The 20,715-nt window shown below is 40.3% G+C and overlaps 2 protein-coding genes across 6 annotated transcripts; both read right to left on the bottom strand.

The window, feature by feature from the left end:
• Positions 1 to 322: 322 nt before the first annotated feature.
• Positions 323 to 11,185, bottom strand: LOC130710681 (26S proteasome non-ATPase regulatory subunit 6 homolog). 2 transcript variants are annotated; one of them, XM_057560024.1, is made up of 10 exons: positions 11,072 to 11,185; positions 10,931 to 10,998; positions 10,026 to 10,181; positions 9,777 to 9,891; positions 2,478 to 2,568; positions 2,250 to 2,395; positions 1,936 to 2,155; positions 1,705 to 1,813; positions 1,336 to 1,504; positions 323 to 689 (listed from the first exon to the last, which is right to left on the bottom strand). In XM_057560024.1, the coding sequence occupies exons 3-10, from the start codon at positions 10,165 to 10,167 to the stop codon at positions 515 to 517; spliced, it is 1,167 nt and encodes a 388-aa protein (XP_057416007.1). In that variant the 5' UTR covers positions 10,168 to 10,181; positions 10,931 to 10,998; positions 11,072 to 11,185; the 3' UTR covers positions 323 to 514. The 2 variants fall into 2 exon arrangements, with proteins under 2 accessions (XP_057416007.1, XP_057416008.1); XM_057560025.1 differs by having other exon boundaries at positions 10,026 to 10,186.
• A 6,222-nt stretch (positions 11,186 to 17,407) lies between these two features.
• Positions 17,408 to 20,715, bottom strand: LOC130714875 (prefoldin subunit 6-like). 4 transcript variants are annotated; one of them, XM_057564843.1, is made up of 7 exons: positions 20,663 to 20,715; positions 20,554 to 20,589; positions 19,896 to 20,002; positions 19,751 to 19,821; positions 19,527 to 19,651; positions 17,991 to 18,051; positions 17,408 to 17,609 (listed from the first exon to the last, which is right to left on the bottom strand). In XM_057564843.1, exons 3-7 carry the CDS (start codon positions 19,969 to 19,971, stop codon positions 17,553 to 17,555), a joined length of 390 nt encoding a protein of 129 aa, XP_057420826.1. In that variant the 5' UTR covers positions 19,972 to 20,002; positions 20,554 to 20,589; positions 20,663 to 20,715; the 3' UTR covers positions 17,408 to 17,552. The 4 variants fall into 4 exon arrangements, with proteins under 4 accessions (XP_057420826.1, XP_057420827.1, XP_057420828.1 ...); XM_057564844.1 differs by having other exon boundaries at positions 20,554 to 20,711; XM_057564845.1 differs by having other exon boundaries at positions 19,896 to 19,998; positions 20,554 to 20,706.

The following is a 20,715-nucleotide window of genomic DNA, read 5'->3' on the forward strand; positions in this document are numbered from 1 at the left end:
TATATGCTAAGTTTTGGGATTACAGTACAATGGTTGCATGGCAACTACAAGGTATGAATATTATATAATCTTTTGGCCGTTGCACACTGAATAGTGTTCTTTTCCTACATCATTTTGGAATAATTAATATTGTGAAATTACACAATTGTTCAATATCCACAGCAGAAGTTAATATTTAAAGCTTTATCTCATGATTGATTTTAAACCTAGAATCAATTGTGAAAGGAAATATCTTTGCACCAAAAATTGCAGTGCATAATCAAATCTCACACTTGCAGTTGTGGATCCATGGATCCAAACATGTCAAACTACAGAAGCCAAGGATCAAACACTGATTGACGTATGGATTCAGTAAACTGGGTTGTTCAACATTGAAAATCAAATCAGATAATAAGCTACATAAATGTCATGCTTGCACGCCCAACTAGTAAAATGCATTGGACAAAATGTCCTTGAAATTGTCAATATCTCTGTCTTTCTGATAAACTTTTAATCTAAACTCGCAACAGACAACCTAAAGATCAATCACACGTGACAATTTCTGGATGCGGTTCAGTAGGAAGTCCCCTTGCTTGATAGTTGCTTGGTAAAGAGCATTTTTAGCATCAGGACGGTTAGTTTCAAGAACACCTGCAACTTTATCAATCTTACAATGAAGTTTCCCTGCTGCAATAAAACGTGACAGCTCCCTGAAAGCAAATGAATGTAATGAGTTACCTCTCACAGCATTTAAAAGCTAATAAGAACAACAAAAACTAGAGGAAACATATGATAACGGATTTGAAATTGTAAGCAAGCAACTCCATTGGTTCTATTCCCAATTCATAACTAGAAAGTTTCCCTGGCCCTTCATTAATCGGGGCAAAAAAAAGCAAGAAATTAGAAATGCCAAAATAGGAATGAAGATCGATATTATTAGAAATGCCCAAAAAATATCACATATTCATAAAACAAAAACATAAATGTACTCCTACGAATGCAGAAAATATACTGGTTTGGGTAAACAGATTAATTAAACTCTTATGTAGTAAGTGCTTATCGCACAAGCGTTTACTCATAAGCTAAATTTGAGAAGCTTATTGAAATAAGCTCAAAATAGCTTATAGGCAAGTTAAGCTATTTACATAAGCTCTTTATGCTATAAAATAAGCTCTTCCAAACAGCGCCTTAAGTGTGTTTGGTAGAGCTTGTGCTCAAAATTTGAGTCACGGTGGAGGAGAAGCTACAACTTGTAGCTTATAGTTTAGAAGTGATTTTAGTATATATTGTGATATTCCACCGAGTCCTAAACATGCTATAAAACCAAAGTTGAGCTAGTGAAATGCATTCACTTACACATCAATGAAATCCACTGTAACTCCAAAGGCTTTTGCCATGGCTTCAATTGTCACACTCTTATAAGATTCCAAAAACTGGGAATAAACAACAGTCCTGACCTCCCTCATGTAATATCGGAAGTGTGGATGCAGATAGCGGTCCAACTTAACTTGCTCTGTCAGGCCAGCTGAAAAAAATATTCAAAATAAAACAGAGCTAAGAAGATCGGATCAAACAGATAGGAATTATTGATGAATTATCTACCAGTACTTAGCAACCCCTGCTACACATTACAGTTAACTTATAGCATGAAGTGTCTCCTATAAAGAGTCAAAAACTTCAAGAAATCACTAAAAGATAACTGAGATTTTACAGAGGTCAGCTCACCAAATGCTGAGAAAAAAGACTTGTATTGACAATCATATAAGGAGTTCATAAACTCCGAAAGATGTGGGATTTTGCCAATCACTGTCAAGATCTCAGGAGCATCCACTACCTGATGCAAATTAGCTGAAGTTAGTATTCAGGTACATGCAGAACACTTGCCAACAAACATTAATTCAACAGTAAAAAGAAAATTATATTTAGCATGAAGGCTTCATGAAATAATCAACATACCTTTTGCTTTAAGGAAACTCTATCCAATGATATAATGCTCGTCAAAACTGTGTAAAATATAAAGGTGTCATAGGGAAAGAGTTCATAGGTTGTAAATGTTGATATAGAATCCAAAAACAATTCGGCAGCTTTCTTGAAATTTCGAGAGGACATGCAGTACAGGCTTTCATACACCTTCAGTCGATTCTTCCTTTCCCAGTCACCACCTTCTTCAAATAAGCTGCCACCACAGTACAAAACAGTGAGAAAACCAATCCTCATTTAAAAAATAAAACAGATGGCATAACTACAGAGATTTGTATGTAATTAGTTACCTTTTAGCTTTGTCAATGCTTTTAGAAATAAGATCAAAATCCATGTCAAAGAAACCAAGCTGTAATGTATAAAACACCAGGTCCATCTTCTGTCCAACTGCAACTGTCTTGGTTTCTGTTATCTTGAGCTGTTCCAAGGCTTTCTCCTGGTACGTAAGACAGTATTGTCAAAAACTGATTCCAGCAGCCGACAGGAAATGAGCAATAAGTTATAATAGCTACACATACCTTGTCCCCAATCCGGATGAAAAACAAGGATTTTGCCAAGTGAGCCTCACGAACTTCACTCTCACCTAAGTTTTCCTCAGCATCAGCAATTCTGAAATGAGGCATCCACAAGTAATTTCATAAGTTCAAGGATCATCAAACTTGCCACTTTTCAAATAATAGTTTGTATCTCAAGGAATTGCCAAACAGGAAATGCTAAGACTATGATCCATCTGGCCCACCCACTGTATTTTTCATTTTCCTAGTATCAAGTTTTCTAGGTTTTGGAGGATAGATCTCATACTCCCCCAGATATAACTTCCTTCTTTTCATTGTAATATCTTATTTCTCTCTGGACTTGAGAAAAGAAGAGCTAACCGCCATACAAAGCATGTGCAAAGGCAGGCCAAATTTCATGCACTATATTTCTAGTCTCTAGGAGATACAATCAGTGTTCTACATGTGACCCTCATTGCCAAATGGGAAAGCCGCAAAGAGAGTTCATCACGTGACATCTTCCTTGAGTGGTAGTGGATATTGATTATGGTGCTACCGTGTCAGCTCTATTGGAGTGAAAATTATGCATTATGGTATAATTCATCCCATTTTTTTCTCAGTCAACCAGCAGGTTGTGATTTTATGCGTCACAATAGTCATTCAGCTTTATCTTTGTGCAATATAGTTGGAGCCGAACAGATGTGCCTTTATTGATCTTCTTCAATCTTAAAAATGAAAATAATAATACTATCCTGAAATTGTCTCTGGAATACACTTAATCCAAATCTAAGCTCAGTTCTATGGTTCTTTTTCAACAATATCTTCCTCAAAGACCCTTGTTTTCCTTTTTTTCTAAGTTTTTGCTTTTGGCTATAATATTTATTTTATAGTGGCTTTTCATTATATAAGATATTACTTATTCATCATGTTGGAAACCCAACAATCTGGATTCAACAATGAACAGAAAGAACTCAAAATAACCAAGAAATGCAGTTGATTGTTTATTGAAAGTAAATGGAAAAATACAGAGAGGGAGTAGTAATCCCAGATTCTGACCAGAGCTCAGCTCCTCTAGGAAGCTCATTGCTTCCTATTCATTCTAATTCCTCGAATGATCAAAAGATACCCTCAACCTCTCACTCTATTCCTTAATATCTAGACGGTTACAACCAACTCTACTGTGGGGTCCTTAATTCTGATTGACCTTCCTACCCTTTCTGGAATATACCTTCCACACCTTAGGCCCAGCTGATCCATGTAGTGCTAATGGGCCTTCCACTGGATCGCAGGTCCTAACAACACCCCATCCTAAAACAGCAACCTTGTCCTCAAGGTTGAATGCAGGAAACTGACTGCTGATTGTGAGTGTGTCTTCCCAAGTAGCCTCCTCTTCAAGCTTTCCTTTCCAATGCACCAACACTTGGTGAACCTCAGCGCCCTGCTGTTGCACTGTACGCGTTGCCAGAATGTTGTCAGGTTCAATCAGATCAGAACTTTCTCCTTCCAATTGCGTAGGAAGTTCTTCCTCCTCTGTGTACTCCCCTACCGCTTTCTTAAGCAAAGAGACGTGGAATACTGGATGAACTCGGGAACCTTCTGGCAATTTCAACTTGTAAGCCACTGCTCCTATGCGTTCTATCACCGGATACGGCCCATAATATCGAGCAGCCAATTTCGCGTGAACTCGAGTCACCACCGATTGTTGCCGATGGGCTCTTAACTTAACGAAGACCCACTCCCCAATGGCAAACGAGCGGTCCACACGCTTAGCATCCACCTGCGACTTCATACGAGTTTGGGCTCGCAAGAGCTGAGTGTTAAGTTGCCGGAGAGCTTCGTCTCGATCAACCAGCTCCTGTTGGACAGCGGCGACGCGCGTTTCTCCCAATCCCCATCGCGCGAGAGCGGGAGGCTTGCGGCCATAAACAACTTCAAATGGGGTGAGCTGGGTCGCTGAATGGTACGTGGTGTTGAACCAGTACTCCGCCCAGTGCATCCACATAGCCCAGGTCTTAGGTTGATCAGCGGAAAAACACCGAAGGTAGGTTTCAAGGCAACGGTTGGTCACCTCCGTTTGCCCATCCGATTCCGGATGATACGCTGAACTGAGCTTCAGTTGTGTCCCTTGGAGCTTGAAAAGCTCTTTCCAGAAGTGACTCATAAATATGGGGTCGCGATCACTTACGATTGTTGACGGAATTCCATGTAAGCGTATAACTTCCTTGGTGAAAATTTCTGCAATGCTACGAGCTGTATAAGGGTGTTTCAGAGGAATGAAATGGCTGTATTTTGACAAGCGGTCGACGACGACAAGAATCGCCTCATAGCCCCTCGATTTTGGAAGTCCTGTGACAAAATCGATTGAGATGTCTTCCCAAATCCGCTCAGGAATCGGAAGAGGTTGCAGAAGGCCCCCTGGAGAAGTAGCAAGATACTTTTGTCGTTGGCAAATGTCACAACGTCGAACAAATTCCTGAATAACATTCTTCATTCCCACCCAGTACAAGTTGGCCGCTAACCCGCGATATGTTCGCAAAAAACCCGAATGCCCTCCCTGGGGAGAGTTATGGAACTCGTGGAGCATTTTTGGGATCATTTGAGAGTGCTTGGACAGGACCAAGCGGTCTTTGTAGAACAGAACACCCTGTTGGAGCCTGAACTCGGGGTGCGACATTAGGTCCTCTTGCTTCTCTTTAATTACTTGCTGTAAGTGTGGGTCAGCAAGGATCTCTTCTTGGACCTGACGTTGTTCATCCCAACTTGGGTAAGACAACAGGGTCTGCAACTCCATTCCTTCTTGGATTCGTGAAAGAGCATCCGCTCCCCTGTTCAATTTTCCTGGCTTGTAGCGAATCTCGAAGTCATACCCAAGCAATTTAGCAGTCCAATTCTGTTGATCTCCTGTGGCCACTCGCTACTGTAGTAGTTCCTTGAGACTCTTCTGGTCGGTAGTAACCACGAATCTCCTACCTAGAAGATAAGGCCGCCAATGTTGTATGGCCAACGCGATTGCCATCAGCTCCTTCTCATACGCTGATTTAGCCAAATTTCTCACCCCAAGTGCCTTGCTATAATATGCTATGGGATTCTTTCCCTGCATCAGGATTGCTCCTAATCCCGTGCCCGACGCGTCGCATTCGATTAAGAATTCCTTCTCAAAGTTAGGAAGTGTCAACACCGGAGCTGTGGTGAGTTTCTCCTTAACAGTGTCAAATGCTAGCTGTGCATCAGAGTTCCAGCAGAAGGCATCTTTCTTTGTCAGGTCAGTGAGTGGTTTTGCTACCTTTCCGTAATCCTGAATGAATTTCCGGTAATAACCGGTCAATCCCAAGAACCCTCTCACTCCTTTCACAGATTTTGGGGTTGGCCACTCACGCACGCTCACTATTTTGCTGGGATCAACCTCTACACCTTGTGCTGAGATCAAATGCCCCAAGTACTCCACCTTGTCACGAGCGAATTGGCACTTCTTCTTATTTGCGGTCAGCTGATGTGTGCGCAAGGTTTCCAGCACTGTGCTCAAATGTTCCATGTGAGTAGTCCAATCCTTGCTATATACGAGTATGTCGTCGAAGAAAACAAGGACATACTTGCGGAGCATGGGCCTGAAAACTTCGTTCATCAGACTTTGGAAAGTTGACGAGGCGTTCATCAAGCCAAATGGCATGACGAGGAATTCGTAATGCCCTTCATGAGTGCGGAAAGCGGTCTTGTGTACATCCTCTGCTTTTACTCGCACTTGGTGATATCCAGATTTTAAATCAAGCTTTGAGAAGAAGCTTGCCCCATGTAACTCGTCTAACAATTCCTCAATAACTGGTATTGGGAATTTGTCAGGTACTGTCACCTTGTTCAAGGCCCTGTAGTCAACGCACATTCTCCATGTTTGATCCTTCTTCTTGACAAGAATGACAGGGCTGGAATATGCACTGGTGCTGTTGCGTATGATCCCAGATTCTAACATCTCCTTCACTTGCTTCTCGATTTCATTCTTGTGCAGGTATGGGTATCGGTATGGTCGCACACTAATTGGTCCATGTCCTTCCCTGATATTGATACAATGCTCTTTCCCTCTACTGGGTGGTAAACCAACCCGTTCAGTGAATATGTCAGCGTACCGTTCCAAGACACACTTCAACTCTGTGTGTAAGGCTACTGGCAGAATTGGCTCTTCTGGTTGTTCAATTCTGCGATTCCCCACTGTCCGCAATTCCCCTTGTTCAGTTCTATGGACTCTCCTGACAATGCTTTGAAGGGCTACTGGAGCTTCTTGCCCTGCTTCGATTCCTAGTAGCGTGACCCACTGTGTTCCATCCCAGAACTTCATTGAGCGTTTGCTCCAATTGATTAAGGTATCTCCTAGAGTCTTCAACCACTCAATCCCCAGCACGAGATCCGGTCCTCCTAACTCGAAGAGATATGGAGTGCATTTGAGTGAGTATGACCCGAGCTCCAACTTCACCAATTTGCTCCTGCCCTGGGTGTGTGTTCGATATCCATCCCCGAGCTTGATCGACATCCTGGGAGTGTCTTCGGTTTCCCATCCCATCCTCTGAACTAATTTTTGCTCGATGAAGTTGTGTGTGGCCCCACTGTCCACTAGTACTAGCACCGGAACCCCATGAATCTTTCCTTGGAGCTTCATGGTTTGAGGATTGGCATCGGGCTCGTGAGAGAGGTTGAACAAGCCCATTATGCTCAGCTCTCCTTCCAGATCCCCTTCTTGTTCTTCCATCTCCATTGCCAAAAGCTTGCTATCTTCTGCATCATCGTCGCCGTCTTCAACAATAAGCACGCGGAGCTGCTTATCGGGGCACTGATGCATGGGATGGTAAGGCCCACCGCATTTGAAACATTTCCCTTTTTGCTTACGGTCCAGCAGTTCTTGGTAAGTGAGGTGGGAAAAACCACGATCCCTTGGCCCAACACGACGCGTTTCACCTTGGGCCTGCTGTTCAACCCTTGGCCCATTTTGTCCAGTTTTTGTTACTGCGGCCCCATTGTCTTTTGCCCCACGTACCCAGATCCAGTCACTCCCTCCCGGTTTACTTGACCCGTTCGCTCCGGGCCAAAAACCCGGTCCGTTCCCTCTGGATCCCCGAGAATAACCCGATCCACTATCCCCTTTCACCTCCTTCTCTACCACACGCGCAGCCATCAACAGCTTTGATCGACTCATACCCTCCATTATCGCCAAGCTTCGAACCTTTCCCCTAATTTCCTCCTTCAATCCATGAAGGAAATACCCCTGGAATTGCTTATCAGGCAAACGAGGGATCTGGGCTGTTAAATACTCGAACTCGGTGATGTATTCATCGATCGACCCACGCTGACGTAACTCTGTCAGCTGTTCGTACACGTCGCCCTCCCCATGGCCACCGTACCGCTCCAGAAGTGCGTCACGAAGCTTCTCCCACGACAGTGCAGCATCGGCTTCCAGTAGTGAATTGAAGAAGTGGATGGTTGGCCCCTCCATGCTCAACTGTGATAGACTCACCTTCACCGTCGGTGATGTACCTTGCACCCGGAAATAGACCTCAGCTCGTGAGATCCAACCGGCTGGGTCCTCTCCGTTGAACATCGGCAGCTCTACCTTCTTGGCAGAGTGTCGAAATTCCAGCAATGCATCTCCCTGCAACCCACTTGATTCTCCGGCGCTGGGTATAGCTCCCATCGGTTGTGGTGTTCCTCCGTTCCTTTGATTCACGCTCTCTTCTCCGATCTGTACTGATTTTCCCATCGATTTCTCCAGCATAGCAACCAGCGTTGCAGGTAAGTCCTTGACCGCGGTGGTCACCGCCGCGAGAGACGATCGCATCTCCGCGAGCTCACCCTCCAATGCATCGACCTTGGCCTCCATCTTCTGACCGGTGTGCTTGGTCTTCTTCGGTGGCATTCACTGATTTCGGAATGGGTATCCGGCAGGTCGGACCAGTTTGTTGGAAACCCAACAATCTGGATTCAACAATGAACAGAAAGAACTCAAAATAACCAAGAAATGCAGTTGATTGTTTATTGAAAGTAAATGGAAAAATACAGAGAGGGAGTAGTAATCCCAGATTCTGACCAGAGCTCAGCTCCTATAGGAAGCTCATTGCTTCCTATTCATTCTAATTCCTCGAATGATCAAAAGATACCCTCAACCTCTCACTCTATTCCTTAATATCTAGACGGTTACAACCAACTCTACTGTGGGGTCCTTAATTCTGATTGACCTTCCTACCCTTTCTGGAATATACCTTCCACACCTTAGGCCCAGCTGATCCATGTAGTGCTAATGGGCCTTCCACTGGATCGCAGGTCCTAACACATCATTATTAGGCACAGGTAATAAATTTAACATATATTAAAAAAATGTTGCCTTGGCTTAGCTATGGTGGTTTCCATCTCATCTGCTACGCATCATGTATGTTTTGGGGCTTGCTGCCAGTGGCGGTCGCATGCCACTGGCGACACTGGGTACATAACAGGAATTTGAAAGAAAAAAAAATACACACATCAAGCAAGCAACGTTTGGCCAAGTCAATATATATCACCATTGCCAGTTAGGTGCTAATTTGATTCATAGTCTCAACATAAATAATTTAAATAATATAATCATATAATTTGATGCACACAATAACATTTCATTTTCCCTGACAACACACCATTATTCATTACACTCGATTTTTCATATTGAATTCAATATAAGATCAGAGTATGGGCATAAGTTGTTTTCCAGCAATCACAGACACATACATATACACATTGCAGGAGAGGGAAAAAATTAAATCAAGAGAAACACGGATTCACAACTTCAAACATACTTCATTGGAAGGCATTTAGCATCTCATTTTTTCAATTTTCCATGCACCCTGTCCACATGCTCAAGCCAAGTAAGTTTGGTACATCATATTTGGGGGGAGGGGGGATTAACACAGTTCACAGCCTCAATGATGACTGTGATAGTGATGGAGTGATGACAAACATCAATCATCATAAAAAGAATAATGAAGTACTGGACAACCAAGCAATCATCAATCATCATATAAGAGCAACAACCATCAACATGTACCAAACAAATTAGTGTAGTACAAATAAGCAGAACCCGCATTAGAGGTTAATTGGAAAAAGAACATGAAGAAACTCAGAGTTGCTAGGATGATGATACAGCTATGGTATCACCCTCCCTTAAAAATCACGTACAGACTTTATTAAACAGTTTAACCAGCCTTTCAAATCCAAAATTCTCAATTGCTACACCCATCTCCAAAAAATTGGGCAATAAAATGCGTCCTAGGTTGTGAGAGAGAGAGAGAGAGGCGGGCAGACAGAGAGACTCACTTTTCATCAAGCTTTTTGAGTTCATCATCAATTTTTGCACGCATAGAGTCCAAAAGGGTACGATCCATTTCGAACACAGAATCAGCAACTAGGGTTTCGTATAAAGGGACCATATCTGTACCCAAAAAAGAACAGTCAGGGTATCATATATATAAATATATATGTATAGATACACACGCACACACATATATATAGAGAGAGCGAGTGAGAGAGAGAGAGAGATGGAAAGGGTGTAAGACTGTAAGCTACCGTTATCCTTGACATGCTTGAAAACTTCCTCCTTGAAGCGAACCTTGTTAATGTCTTGCACATCCGGTTGTTTCAGAAGGAATAGTTTGTCGGCCAGCACAAGCTGTGGCTGCTGAGAACCCTCTTCTCCTTCCAACCCCATCACCTTGCTTACCACTTTACTTGGGAAGGAAAAAGTAAATAACAGTGTGAAGCTCAGTTTAGGGATGGCAACAAAGGCAACATCAAAACCACAAAATATAAACCAGTGAATTAAAATTCACGATCTCACAACCACAAACCAAATTTAATGTAATTGCAAACACTAAACAAATGGTGAGTAAACCATCATCTTGCAAACTAAGAACATTCGATGGTCCTTTGGAAATATATGCAAAGAATCTGTTGACAAAAGACATCTTTCGAAAGCAAATGCTATCATGTGCGGAATATTGCTCACGCTCGCACTTTGTAATTTAGGCCAATCAATAATCATAGTTTAAGTCGAAGTAAGCTGAATACAATAAAGCATCAGAATTAAGTTTAATAACATCCATTATCGCCTACCATAACCAATCATTTATTAATTACTATCGTTTAGATCAGTTTCAAATGCTTCCTTAGCAACAGTCACAACTCACAACCTGCAACCTCATGTCACCAACATTTCAATCACACCAACTATATCTTCTTCTTCTACCACATTACACAGCATGACTAATCCACTTCCATATATACTAAAATTTTGAAATATAAACTAACATCATTGCCAAAACTTTGAACTATATAAAGTCACAAAGCATTACAAAACCTAAGTTATGCTGAAAACAACACAAGATGCGGAGCAAAAGATCACCCACTAATTAACAAGAAAATACTTGCAATTTTTCGAAGCACTAAGCTATGCGAAATTCGAATCGCAATACCTGGAGTGAGTGATGGAAGAAACGGTCACGAGATTGGGGTCAGTGGCAACTGCGAGAGATCGAGAGATCTGAGGCAAAAGAAACCCAAAAGAGTGAGTGACGGTGCGGAGAAAGAGAGAGGGAGGGAGAGGGAGAACTCACCGGCGGTGGCTATCGGGTTCGGGTGTGTGCGGAGTAAAGTGAGTGAGGGCGTTGGAAGGAATTTTGGAACGGATTAAGTGAAGGGAAGGGAAAGCATGTCGTGCAATTTCGGTAACATATAAGAAATTAAAGTATAAATTAGTTTAAAATTTTAATCACAAAAAATTGTTTACATGTGGAAAGAAAAAAAATGTAATTTTTTTTTTAAAGTGGTCATAATATTAAAGAGAAAAATTAAGGGGTCATAGAGGCGAGTACATCATACTAAATCAAAGAAACTACTTTTGGCGGCACGTCTTCAATCCAAACCATGTTTGAGAACTCTGAAGAGTTCTTGGCCAAGTAGTCAGTCACAGCATTGCCGAATCTGCTAACAAACGATAAATGAAAATAACGGAACGACGAAATCATGTCTCTACAGTCTTGTAAAATAGAAAATAAATAAGAAGAGCCTCTCTTGGCTTTCCTCCAAGTCTCATAAAGCTGCAAGCAATCAGTTTCTAGGCACACTTTTGGAAAACCCAAGTCAATAGCCATGGAAATAGCCCATCGGAACGCTAGAGCCTCGGCCAACAAAGAAGAAGAAGTCATTAGAGGTCCTGTCGTGGCTGCTGCCATCACTTCACCATTAAAATTCTTGGCTATTAAACCAAGACCAGCACCCTGCAAAGCACTCCAAGAGACGTCAAAAATCAATTTGATAACATCACCTATGGGGAACTTCCACCGCACGACTGGCCCAGCATCTCCCACATGAACCCAACCTGTTGCAGGCTGATACGGCGGCCCATGGAGGCTGGTTAAGCGCCGGAGCAAAGTATCCAAGCACGGCCTAGCTCCCTGGAACATCACCTTGTTTCTCAATTCACATATCATGTACATGAAAGTCATACACGAGCCAATAACTTCTGTATCTGCACACTGAAAAATCCATCTGGTTCCCCAAATGCTTGACCAAGCATAAGAAGGCCTACTTCCTTTAGAAGCATCACAAAGTTCCTTATTTGTGAAATACACTGTAACGCCCTGACTTCTAGGGGTCACCAAAGTAACATGCTAAAATAAATATGCAATGTTTTCCAAAATGATTCATAAACACGAGTATATTTTTTTCTCTTCAAAGTGTTTCCAAAACATGTCATGCTTAAACCTAACTGTAATTAAATTTACATCAAGCCTTGAACAAGGCAAGTACCCGAGGGTAAAGACGAAAGCACGCAACCTACAAGACCTAACAAGAATCAGATTCAACAAATAATCTATTATGCAATGACATCATAAACCCGACACACTCCCTACGATCTCCACATCGGGAAACCGCAGGAAAGCAAAGCACCGAAATCTACCCGAAAACCTCAAATATAGCTTCCTAAAAACATTATGTAAGCTTTAACCAATAATGGTAAGCTCTCTATCCCAAGGCTCTAGCCCTACACCCGACTCTATTCTTCGAGTCTTCCACAGTTCTTCAAGTCCTCATCTCCATCTCGCACAAAGGTTAAACTCCATCGAAGATTCTCCATCGCCTAATAGTGTTAAGCGCTCAAACAGCAAGTAGCAAGCAGAAAGGGTTAACTTCATACAATTACCACATATAAAAGAGAAAACATGCTATTTGAATTTAATTACATAGCATGGTAAATAAACTAGCAACTTAACTCAAGTTAGATGACAACTCATCATATCAATCATGAAATCGAATCATATATTAACAAAATTAAACGGTATGGTTTTAAAACAGATATCAACAACTTAACAACATAAATTAACTGAGGAATCAATAACTTAGCAACATAGACTAAATCAGATAACAATAACCTCAACAGTATAGATTTAGATCAGATCTCACAAAACCAACATTATAAATCAACTCAATCATCAACAAAACCAACAATATAAATCAACTCAGATATCAACAAAACCAACAATATAAATCAACTCAGATATTGACAACCTCAACAATATAACATCAAATCATATATCGTCAAAACCAACAATGCGGATCAAACAATAACGTCTCGCAAGACGGGACGACCACGTGGGACAAACCCACCTCATCGCCACTTTAGCGTCTCAAAGGGTAGGACAATCACGTGGGACAAATCCACCTCATTGCCACTTTATAACGCCTCGAAAGACGGGAAAATTTCATGGGACAAACCCACCTCATCGCCACTTCAAGCAAGTCAAAACATCTCATCCAACTCAGTAGTCACTCAACCAACAATCTCAAATTCAATAATCAATTCAGGATAACCACATGTTATTCATATTATCAACAAACATAAGTCTTATCAACATGCATACTAACTCAGTTCACTATTTCAACATAACAACAATCACAATATCAACAATAACCAATGGTCGAAGCCCAGAAAACGGAGACGCACGTCTCTATTGTTTAACAATGGCTGAAGCCTCATAAAACATTTAGCGAAAGCCTCAGAAACATTCAACATAAGCAAGCATACCAATATTTCAATCAAACGCTAATCAAATTAAACACCTTCATCTCAAACGTAAGCAGTGCGATTAAAGCACGCAAGACTCAAAGACGCTTCTAAATCGAGTTACCCTTACCTTTTATTTCTCCATCCAAGCTCGACATCGCAATTCGATCCAAATTGAGTTCCCGAACTCAACAGGTTCTCTAGGGTGTCATCCTCCGTTGTGAAACGCACAACTTGCTCCAAAACCTCTTTCCTCGGCTCAACTCGTTCGAAACCTTAATCAAAGTATCCTTGCTTAGTCACAAAGAAATAGTATACACTATTAACATTAATCAAATCCCGAAAAGAAGCCTTTGAAGCTTCAGAGTTCGACATTTAGGCACGAATGGACAACAAGACCTTTGTTCGCTAAAACGCGCATAACTCGAGCTACATAACTCGGAATAACACGAAACCTACATCTTTGTATATGTTCCTAAAAGGGTGTGAACCTCCAGATGGGCGAGGGCCGGCCTCCCACTCTCTTATGCAGCATTTATTGGCTTAGCCGAGTTAGGCTTTTGCGTACCCATTAGTACTCGTTCGTGCCACCTTGTGTAATGCATAAAACCAAATCGCTGACCGGTGGGGACTCTCCCATCAATGGTCCCCTTCCCCAATTTAATTTTTAATTTTTCACTCTACGAAGGAAAGTGAGTTCACAGTTTTTCAAAATTTTGACAACTGAAAGAGCTACGCTATAGCTCAAGCCATACAGACCCAAAAATTATTTTTGGACACGACATCATATCAGCAAGTTTTTGCCACTACCAAAAATAGGGTTTCCCGAACTTTTTCTTCGATCTAATTAAATTCCTAGGCATTCTTAGGCGATATATATGGTAGGGAAACACTCAGAACAATCACATGAGCTAAAACTAGAATATGAGCTTTTTGGTCCAATAAAATTGCCAAAAAACTCAAAGTCGATATTTTTCGAAAAAGATTTTGAATAGTGATAAACAAGGCATTTACTAACAACAAATCCTACAGGCGCTAAGCAAGATCGAGACTTCCAGCGTCAAAAAGTAACGGTTGAGTGAAAATGGGTTTTTGGCTCAGATTTCATATCTACGGCGAGTCGGTGAAATTCTGAGCGCACAGATCATGAATATAGTGTATTGGGTTAGTATAGAAGGTATTTGAAAAGAAAAACCGAAGCTATCAGACATTTTGACATTTTGCTCCAAACTTTGAGCACATAAAGACATGGTAAAAGACATCAGAAAGAAGAAACGGAGGTAAGGATGATGAAGGTTACCTCAGTGCCAATCCAAAGAAACTGAAATCACGACAATCGGGCAAGCAACGAAGAAAATCTCTTCCTCTCTCTCTCTCTAGGAGCTCGCAGCCTCTCTCTCTAATTGTGAGGGGAATAATGTTTTCCCCTTCTTTTATAGGGGGAGGAAAAATAAGAAAAGGAAAGATTTTGCGGATTCGGTCGTCCTGGTACTTTCATCTGCTGATAAAAAGTGAATATTTGGCGACAGAATGCCAAAACTCAAAACGAGGTTCTTTAATTTGAAGAAAACGATCCAAACGCAGTATGGATCAAAATACGCCGAAAAACTACTTTTTGCAGTTGACGTCGGATGAAGAAACTTCCTTCTGGAAAAAGATCGCAAACGTCGAAAGTAATGAGGCAACGACGGATGGAAACTTTGTCAGAAGTCTCGAATAGAAAAACTCGTTATTCAGGGTCTTAATTAAAGTCCCCGAGAAGATAAAGTCTAGCTTCGACGGACTTCCGGGAAGCAAAACCTATCCTGCGTACAGCCTATAGTTTCGTAACGAAACACTGGTCATGGGGAAAATACTAAGGTTCTTATTTTTCCGTCAAATCTATATTTCTCTTAAATAGTGCTCCAGGAGCGGAAATAGCCTTTTTTCGGACACTCTCGACCTTAGTCGGGTGCGAATACAGCTCGTGCTATCACTTAAAATGACTACAGTATCATCCATAGTCATAATCTGAACTTTTTTTTATCATATAAATAGTTTTGATGATTCGTAATAGGTTCAAGTCAGAAAATAACATAAAATAATCGAATATAAACACTCAATTAATTAATATAACGAAAATAAATAAATAATCTAGTTATTTATTTCTGGGTCTTACAATACTACCCCCAAAAATAAAGTTTCGTCCTCGAAACATGGTGTCAGAGAAAGCTCGGGAATAACATTCCCCCACGTTTCTTTCCACTCACAAGTAGTGTCAGAACGCATCCCAAAACTGGGAGACGTCACAACGAATTCACCTCAAAGGTGACATACAAGACAAAAGCAACACCTAGGTATCTATCAATCATCCTCAACTAAACCTAGATAACATGCTCCTGCTAGTGTTCTAAGCACCTAACTCAAACGCCTACATGAACAACTTCACAGGTATCGTCATGCTCTCACGCTAACACCTCAACCATAATACTTACAACCATAACATCATGCTAAAACTATTCTAATCTCGTCACAAGCTTCTTCTACCAAGAGCCTCACACTCAATATCCTTGACCAACAGCTCTTAAGCAAATTGTCATCTTAGAATCTAACAATCCATCAACATAATCTCCTTTCCGAACTATCCTCATACAAACCATAAAATTAACCTTCCACTTAGTCCCAAGTCAAATCACAACTTATCTCAAGTCTTAACACTCTACACAACTCGAGGCTTATCATATATAGCTTGATCAGTCTCACGTCAATCAATCCTTAGTTTCTCAATTTCCAAAGATCTAACCGTTATCATCACAATTAAAACCACTAACTCTCTTATTCACCCATGATTTTCGACTTACAAAATCAATCTTGACCCTAAGATTCCAAAATTCAGCTTATCATTCTTCGTTGCTAACCTTAACATGTTTCTGTGAAATCCAAAATCATTGCTTAATCATCACTTACTCCTCTAGAGTCTAACTAGGTGATAATCCATCAAGTCTAGCTTCTTTGTGTAATTAATACACAATCACATAACTTAAGACTCTTAAACATTGAATCTCTTGACTTGTCTATCTCTACTTAGAGCAATCACGCGAACTAACCAATTTATACTATCCGACAAACATCGACTTCCAAAGATTTAAATCTTAATCCTCTACAATCAAGCGCTTATGATAGAATCCTTAAACTCCTCAAAACTCATGATTCGGCCCTAAGGTACATCTCCAAGACTTTCGACAAAACTTAACCCACTCGAATCAGGTCATCCTCAAGGTTCGTTCACACTTATAGGAAAGGGTAATTTAAGAATAAAAAATTATAACTTCTTCCGCTCCGTATAAAATCTAAACAATGAAGCAATAACTCTATTCCGTTTCATCATAAAATACAAAAACAATGGAATGAAATTTTTATTTCATTTTACTATGCTACATTTCATTCCATTATTTCATCTGTTTCACTTCATTATGTTCCATCAATCCAAAGATAGCTTACCTATTCATTTTTATTGAGCTTGATTGAAAATATTATGAAATAAGGTATGAAGCCTGACGAAAGAGAGAAATAATACTCCCTCCGGTCATTTTTATAGGAAACAATTTGGAGATTTTTCTTGGTCCTTTTTATAAGAAACACTCTTATAAAATTAAGTCAAATAATCAATATCAATGCAAAGGGACTTATTCTCAATACAAAAATATGGAGGGAAATTGCAAGCACCCGATAGGTATGATCAACATTTATGGTAATTAGCATGATTGTTCTTGTAAAAAGGAAAAAACATCATTGGAATTAAGCATAGTAGTTAATTTTATAAAAAATATTAGTTTCCTTGGTTTGGGTGATTTTGTCCAAGTTTTTCTTATAATAAGGACATGAGGGAGTAATAAACGGAGCTAAAGACGCTAAACCATCATCAGTGTAATATGCCAAACGGATTCCAAGAACACACCACAGTCAACTTCATTCCAAAACAAAAGGCACAAATACACATGCAATCTAGGCACTATAAAAATTACAATATGGAAACAATCTGTCAGGGAAAACTATGCTTTGCCTTTCCCGGCCTGAAGAGACTGAATCCTTTGTTGCACTTTCATTATCTGCAAGATAATAAAAAATAAGATCTGATCAGTACTATGCAAATAGAGATTAACACGTCCATTCTAGCATGTGGTGACATATACAAACTCAAAGCTAATACAAAACATAATGTGTTCTCTGTTCTCTTAACATGGATGATCTCCACAGCCCAGAAGACTATTTAATTTAATTTCTCACACAGCGGCGTTTGGGCATTCACATAAGCAGGGTGGGAATTAAGACTCTCTCCTACATAAGGTAGGGGATCCTAAGGATTATTTTGCTAGAGGCCTATTTAATCATCACTCACTAGGATCCACCAAATAAAATTTATTTTCCTCGAGAAACAATATAAGAGGCAAGACTAAAGCTAAAAAGGTGAGCAAGGAAAAGTTACAGACCGCTTCTTTCTTGCTATTCTGCTTCTCTTCCAAATCTTGAACCGTGGCATCAAGACGCTTCCTGACACACAAATACCACTTATGTATGACAGCAATAAAAAATTGTAAAACGCTGAAGATACCGAACCAACACAACCATGTCCATACCATAACAGAATGAAAAGGTGACAAATAAATCATGCAGCAAGCCAGCAATAATAAAACAGTCTCACAAATGAGGGAAAGGAAGGAAGCAAAGAGAATAAGTATTAATAGGGGTGTTGTGCTTTCCCTAGCCATAAAGATTTGATAAAGATTTATGCTGGTTGTTGTCTTGTTGACTACCTCAAAAACCCTCCTCTTGTATATGGGCTTGGGGTTGATTATGTGAAGATTTACAGCAAAGCACAAAATAAGCAAGTTGATCAACTCTGCCAATGTCATGTTTAGATATGATCAACACGCTAAATGGTATTTTCATATATAATTCATTAATTTGTTCAGTATAGAACTGAACTTAGATATTCATATGCACCCTAACAATTCTAGTCAAAGCTATGAAGCAACCAAGATAAAACATTAGAAGAGTAGCAGGTTTGCATTTATGTGTGGATATTTCACACATAAACAATAATCTAGAGGTGTCAGGACAGAAACTTCATGTTAAAGCAGATTAAAGTGCACGGTCATGCAGATTCACTGGCGGCAACAAGGATTTTAAGTCCAAAATATCCTGTGAGAATTACAGTCGGAAAGTAACAAAATGAAGTTCTTAAACCAACTGGATTACTATATCAAACGATGCAAAATAAGTTTATAATAATAAAAGGAAACAAGACTGTTGAACAACATGAACTTGCAGTAGTGTAAAGTAAGGATGCAGGTGAGCCTTAGCACAAATGTGCTGCCTTAAGACCTAATTGTTACTGATAGGGATAATAAACAGAAAAAAGGATTGGAAATGGAAATGTGTATTCAGTATTAATCTTTGGAAGGTAAAAGAATTACAAGATAGAGTTTGAACTTGGAACTCTGAAGAAAGAAAGAAAAATAGCAGAACACAAAGTAATATCCATTCCCTTGCCCAAGCCTAAGGCCGCAATACTGAAGGTGATCAATCCTTACTCCCCCACCCCCAATTCCCTCGCTCCTATAACTATCTTCTCACTTCAACCACGCCTCGAAAGAAGTACTGCCACCTCGGCATAACTAACTTTCCAGTCTCCCCTCCATGTACCACCCCCTTATCTCTCCTAGAACATAGCTTCCACAGTTCACACCCTGGGCACACTTGTTACCTGCTGATCTGGTAATGTCTACCTATCCTTTATTTCCTCCGGCTCAATGGTCTAATCAGTTTCAGGTTCTTGTCATAGAAACAACCTCTCCACAATGAGAAGCTGAGTGAGTCTTTCCATGCCTCACAGTGGCGGGTGTCCCGTACACTGGGCAGAGCTGCGTTTACTTAAAAAGTAGGGTGGCAAATCATACGTAAACAAGAATTCAAAGCAAAGAAAGCCATATATATATACCCAGAAAAGTAGAAAAGAAGCTTACAGTTCAGCAGAGATGTATTCAATTCTTTTGCGGACATTTGCATTGGCCTCAGCCAAATCTTGCTTAACAAGTACTGGGCCAATCAACTTGTAAACATTTGCGTCTTGTTTCAATAAATCCAGTTCCTTTAAAAGAAAAAGAGAGAAATAACAGTCAGAGAAATGAGAGCAAAGCAGAAGGATAACAATTACAACTAAAAAAGAAAAGGTTTGACAAAAGGGTACCTTAAGGACGAGCTCGTTCTCGCCAAGCTGAACCGTGTACTTCTTTCTAACTTGGTGATTCTTGGCAATATCTGCAGAACGATTGATGAAGGAATTAGCTAAGGGGGGTCCCGGGTGGGTTGGAGTAGAATAGAAGGAAGCTTGCCCTTTTGAAGCTTGCTGAGATCGTTGGCTTTGTTCTCCAATTCACGTTGAAGATCTCTAATGTTGGACGAACTCATTGTATTCTTCGTGTTGATCAACTTTAACTTACTTCAAGGGATATAGGAAAAATGAATGAGAAAACAAACAGACAAAATTTTACTATTATATATCACAATTTTTCCAACCCAGATGTTATTATTCATATGCCCCCTTTGTGAATATATTTTCCCTTTCATATTACATGAAAATAGAGCCGGCATATACATTAATAATTGGTAGTAGCTATAGAAAGGTAAAGAGAAAAGAACACAAGATAATAAAAAGCACGCAACATAATTGAAAAACTATATGCTAGCATAATGGTAAATCCTTTACATTACACAGCATGACTAATCTACTTCCATATATACTAAAATTTTGAAATACAAACTAACATCATAGCCAAATTTTGAAGAATTCAAAGTCACAAAACTAGTGCTCGCATAAAACCAAAATTTCAAGCTCTCTACAAGGAACTTGACTACTTCCCATTTAAAACACAAATGCACATGGAATTTTTAAGCATCATGATTCCACAAAATCCCTAATCAAAGACTTCAAATGTGCTGAAAACAACACAAGATGCGGCACTAAACTATGCGAAATTGAAATCGCAATACCTGGAGTTAGTGATGGGGGAAACGGCCGCGAGAGATCTGAGACAAAAGAAACCAGAAAGAGTGAACGACGGAGCGGAGATAGAGACAAGTAGGAAGAGGGACAACTCACCGGCGAAGGGAAGGGAAAGTATGCTGTGCAGTTTACTTTTTTTTTCCCTTCAT

Source organism: Lotus japonicus, chromosome 4 (assembly GCF_012489685.1).
Source record: "Lotus japonicus ecotype B-129 chromosome 4, LjGifu_v1.2".
NCBI lineage: Eukaryota > Viridiplantae > Streptophyta > Magnoliopsida > Fabales > Fabaceae > Lotus > Lotus japonicus.

Bases quoted from the DNA above. Each gene is read 5' to 3' on its own strand.
- LOC130710681 (XM_057560024.1), bottom strand. From the start codon at position 10,167: ATGGGGTTGGAAGGAGAAGAGGGTTCTCAGCAGCCACAGCTTGTGCTG. The intron at 1,814-1,935 runs GTATGTTGATTA...AATTTGCATCAG, and splicing joins GAGTTTCCTTAAAGCAAAAG to GTAGTGGATGCTCCTGAGAT. The intron at 1,505-1,704 runs GTGAGCTGACCT...TATTTTTTTCAG, and splicing joins GTCTTTTTTCTCAGCATTTG to CTGGCCTGACAGAGCAAGTT.
- LOC130714875 (XM_057564843.1), bottom strand. From the start codon at position 19,971: ATGAGTTCGTCCAACATTAGAGATCTTCAACGTGAATTGGAGAACAAA. The intron at 18,052-19,526 runs GTAAGCTTCTTT...TTTGTGTGTCAG, and splicing joins GAATACATCTCTGCTGAACT to GAAGCGTCTTGATGCCACGG. The intron at 17,610-17,990 runs GTCTGTAACTTT...ATTATCTTGCAG, and splicing joins AGAATAGCAAGAAAGAAGCG to ATAATGAAAGTGCAACAAAG.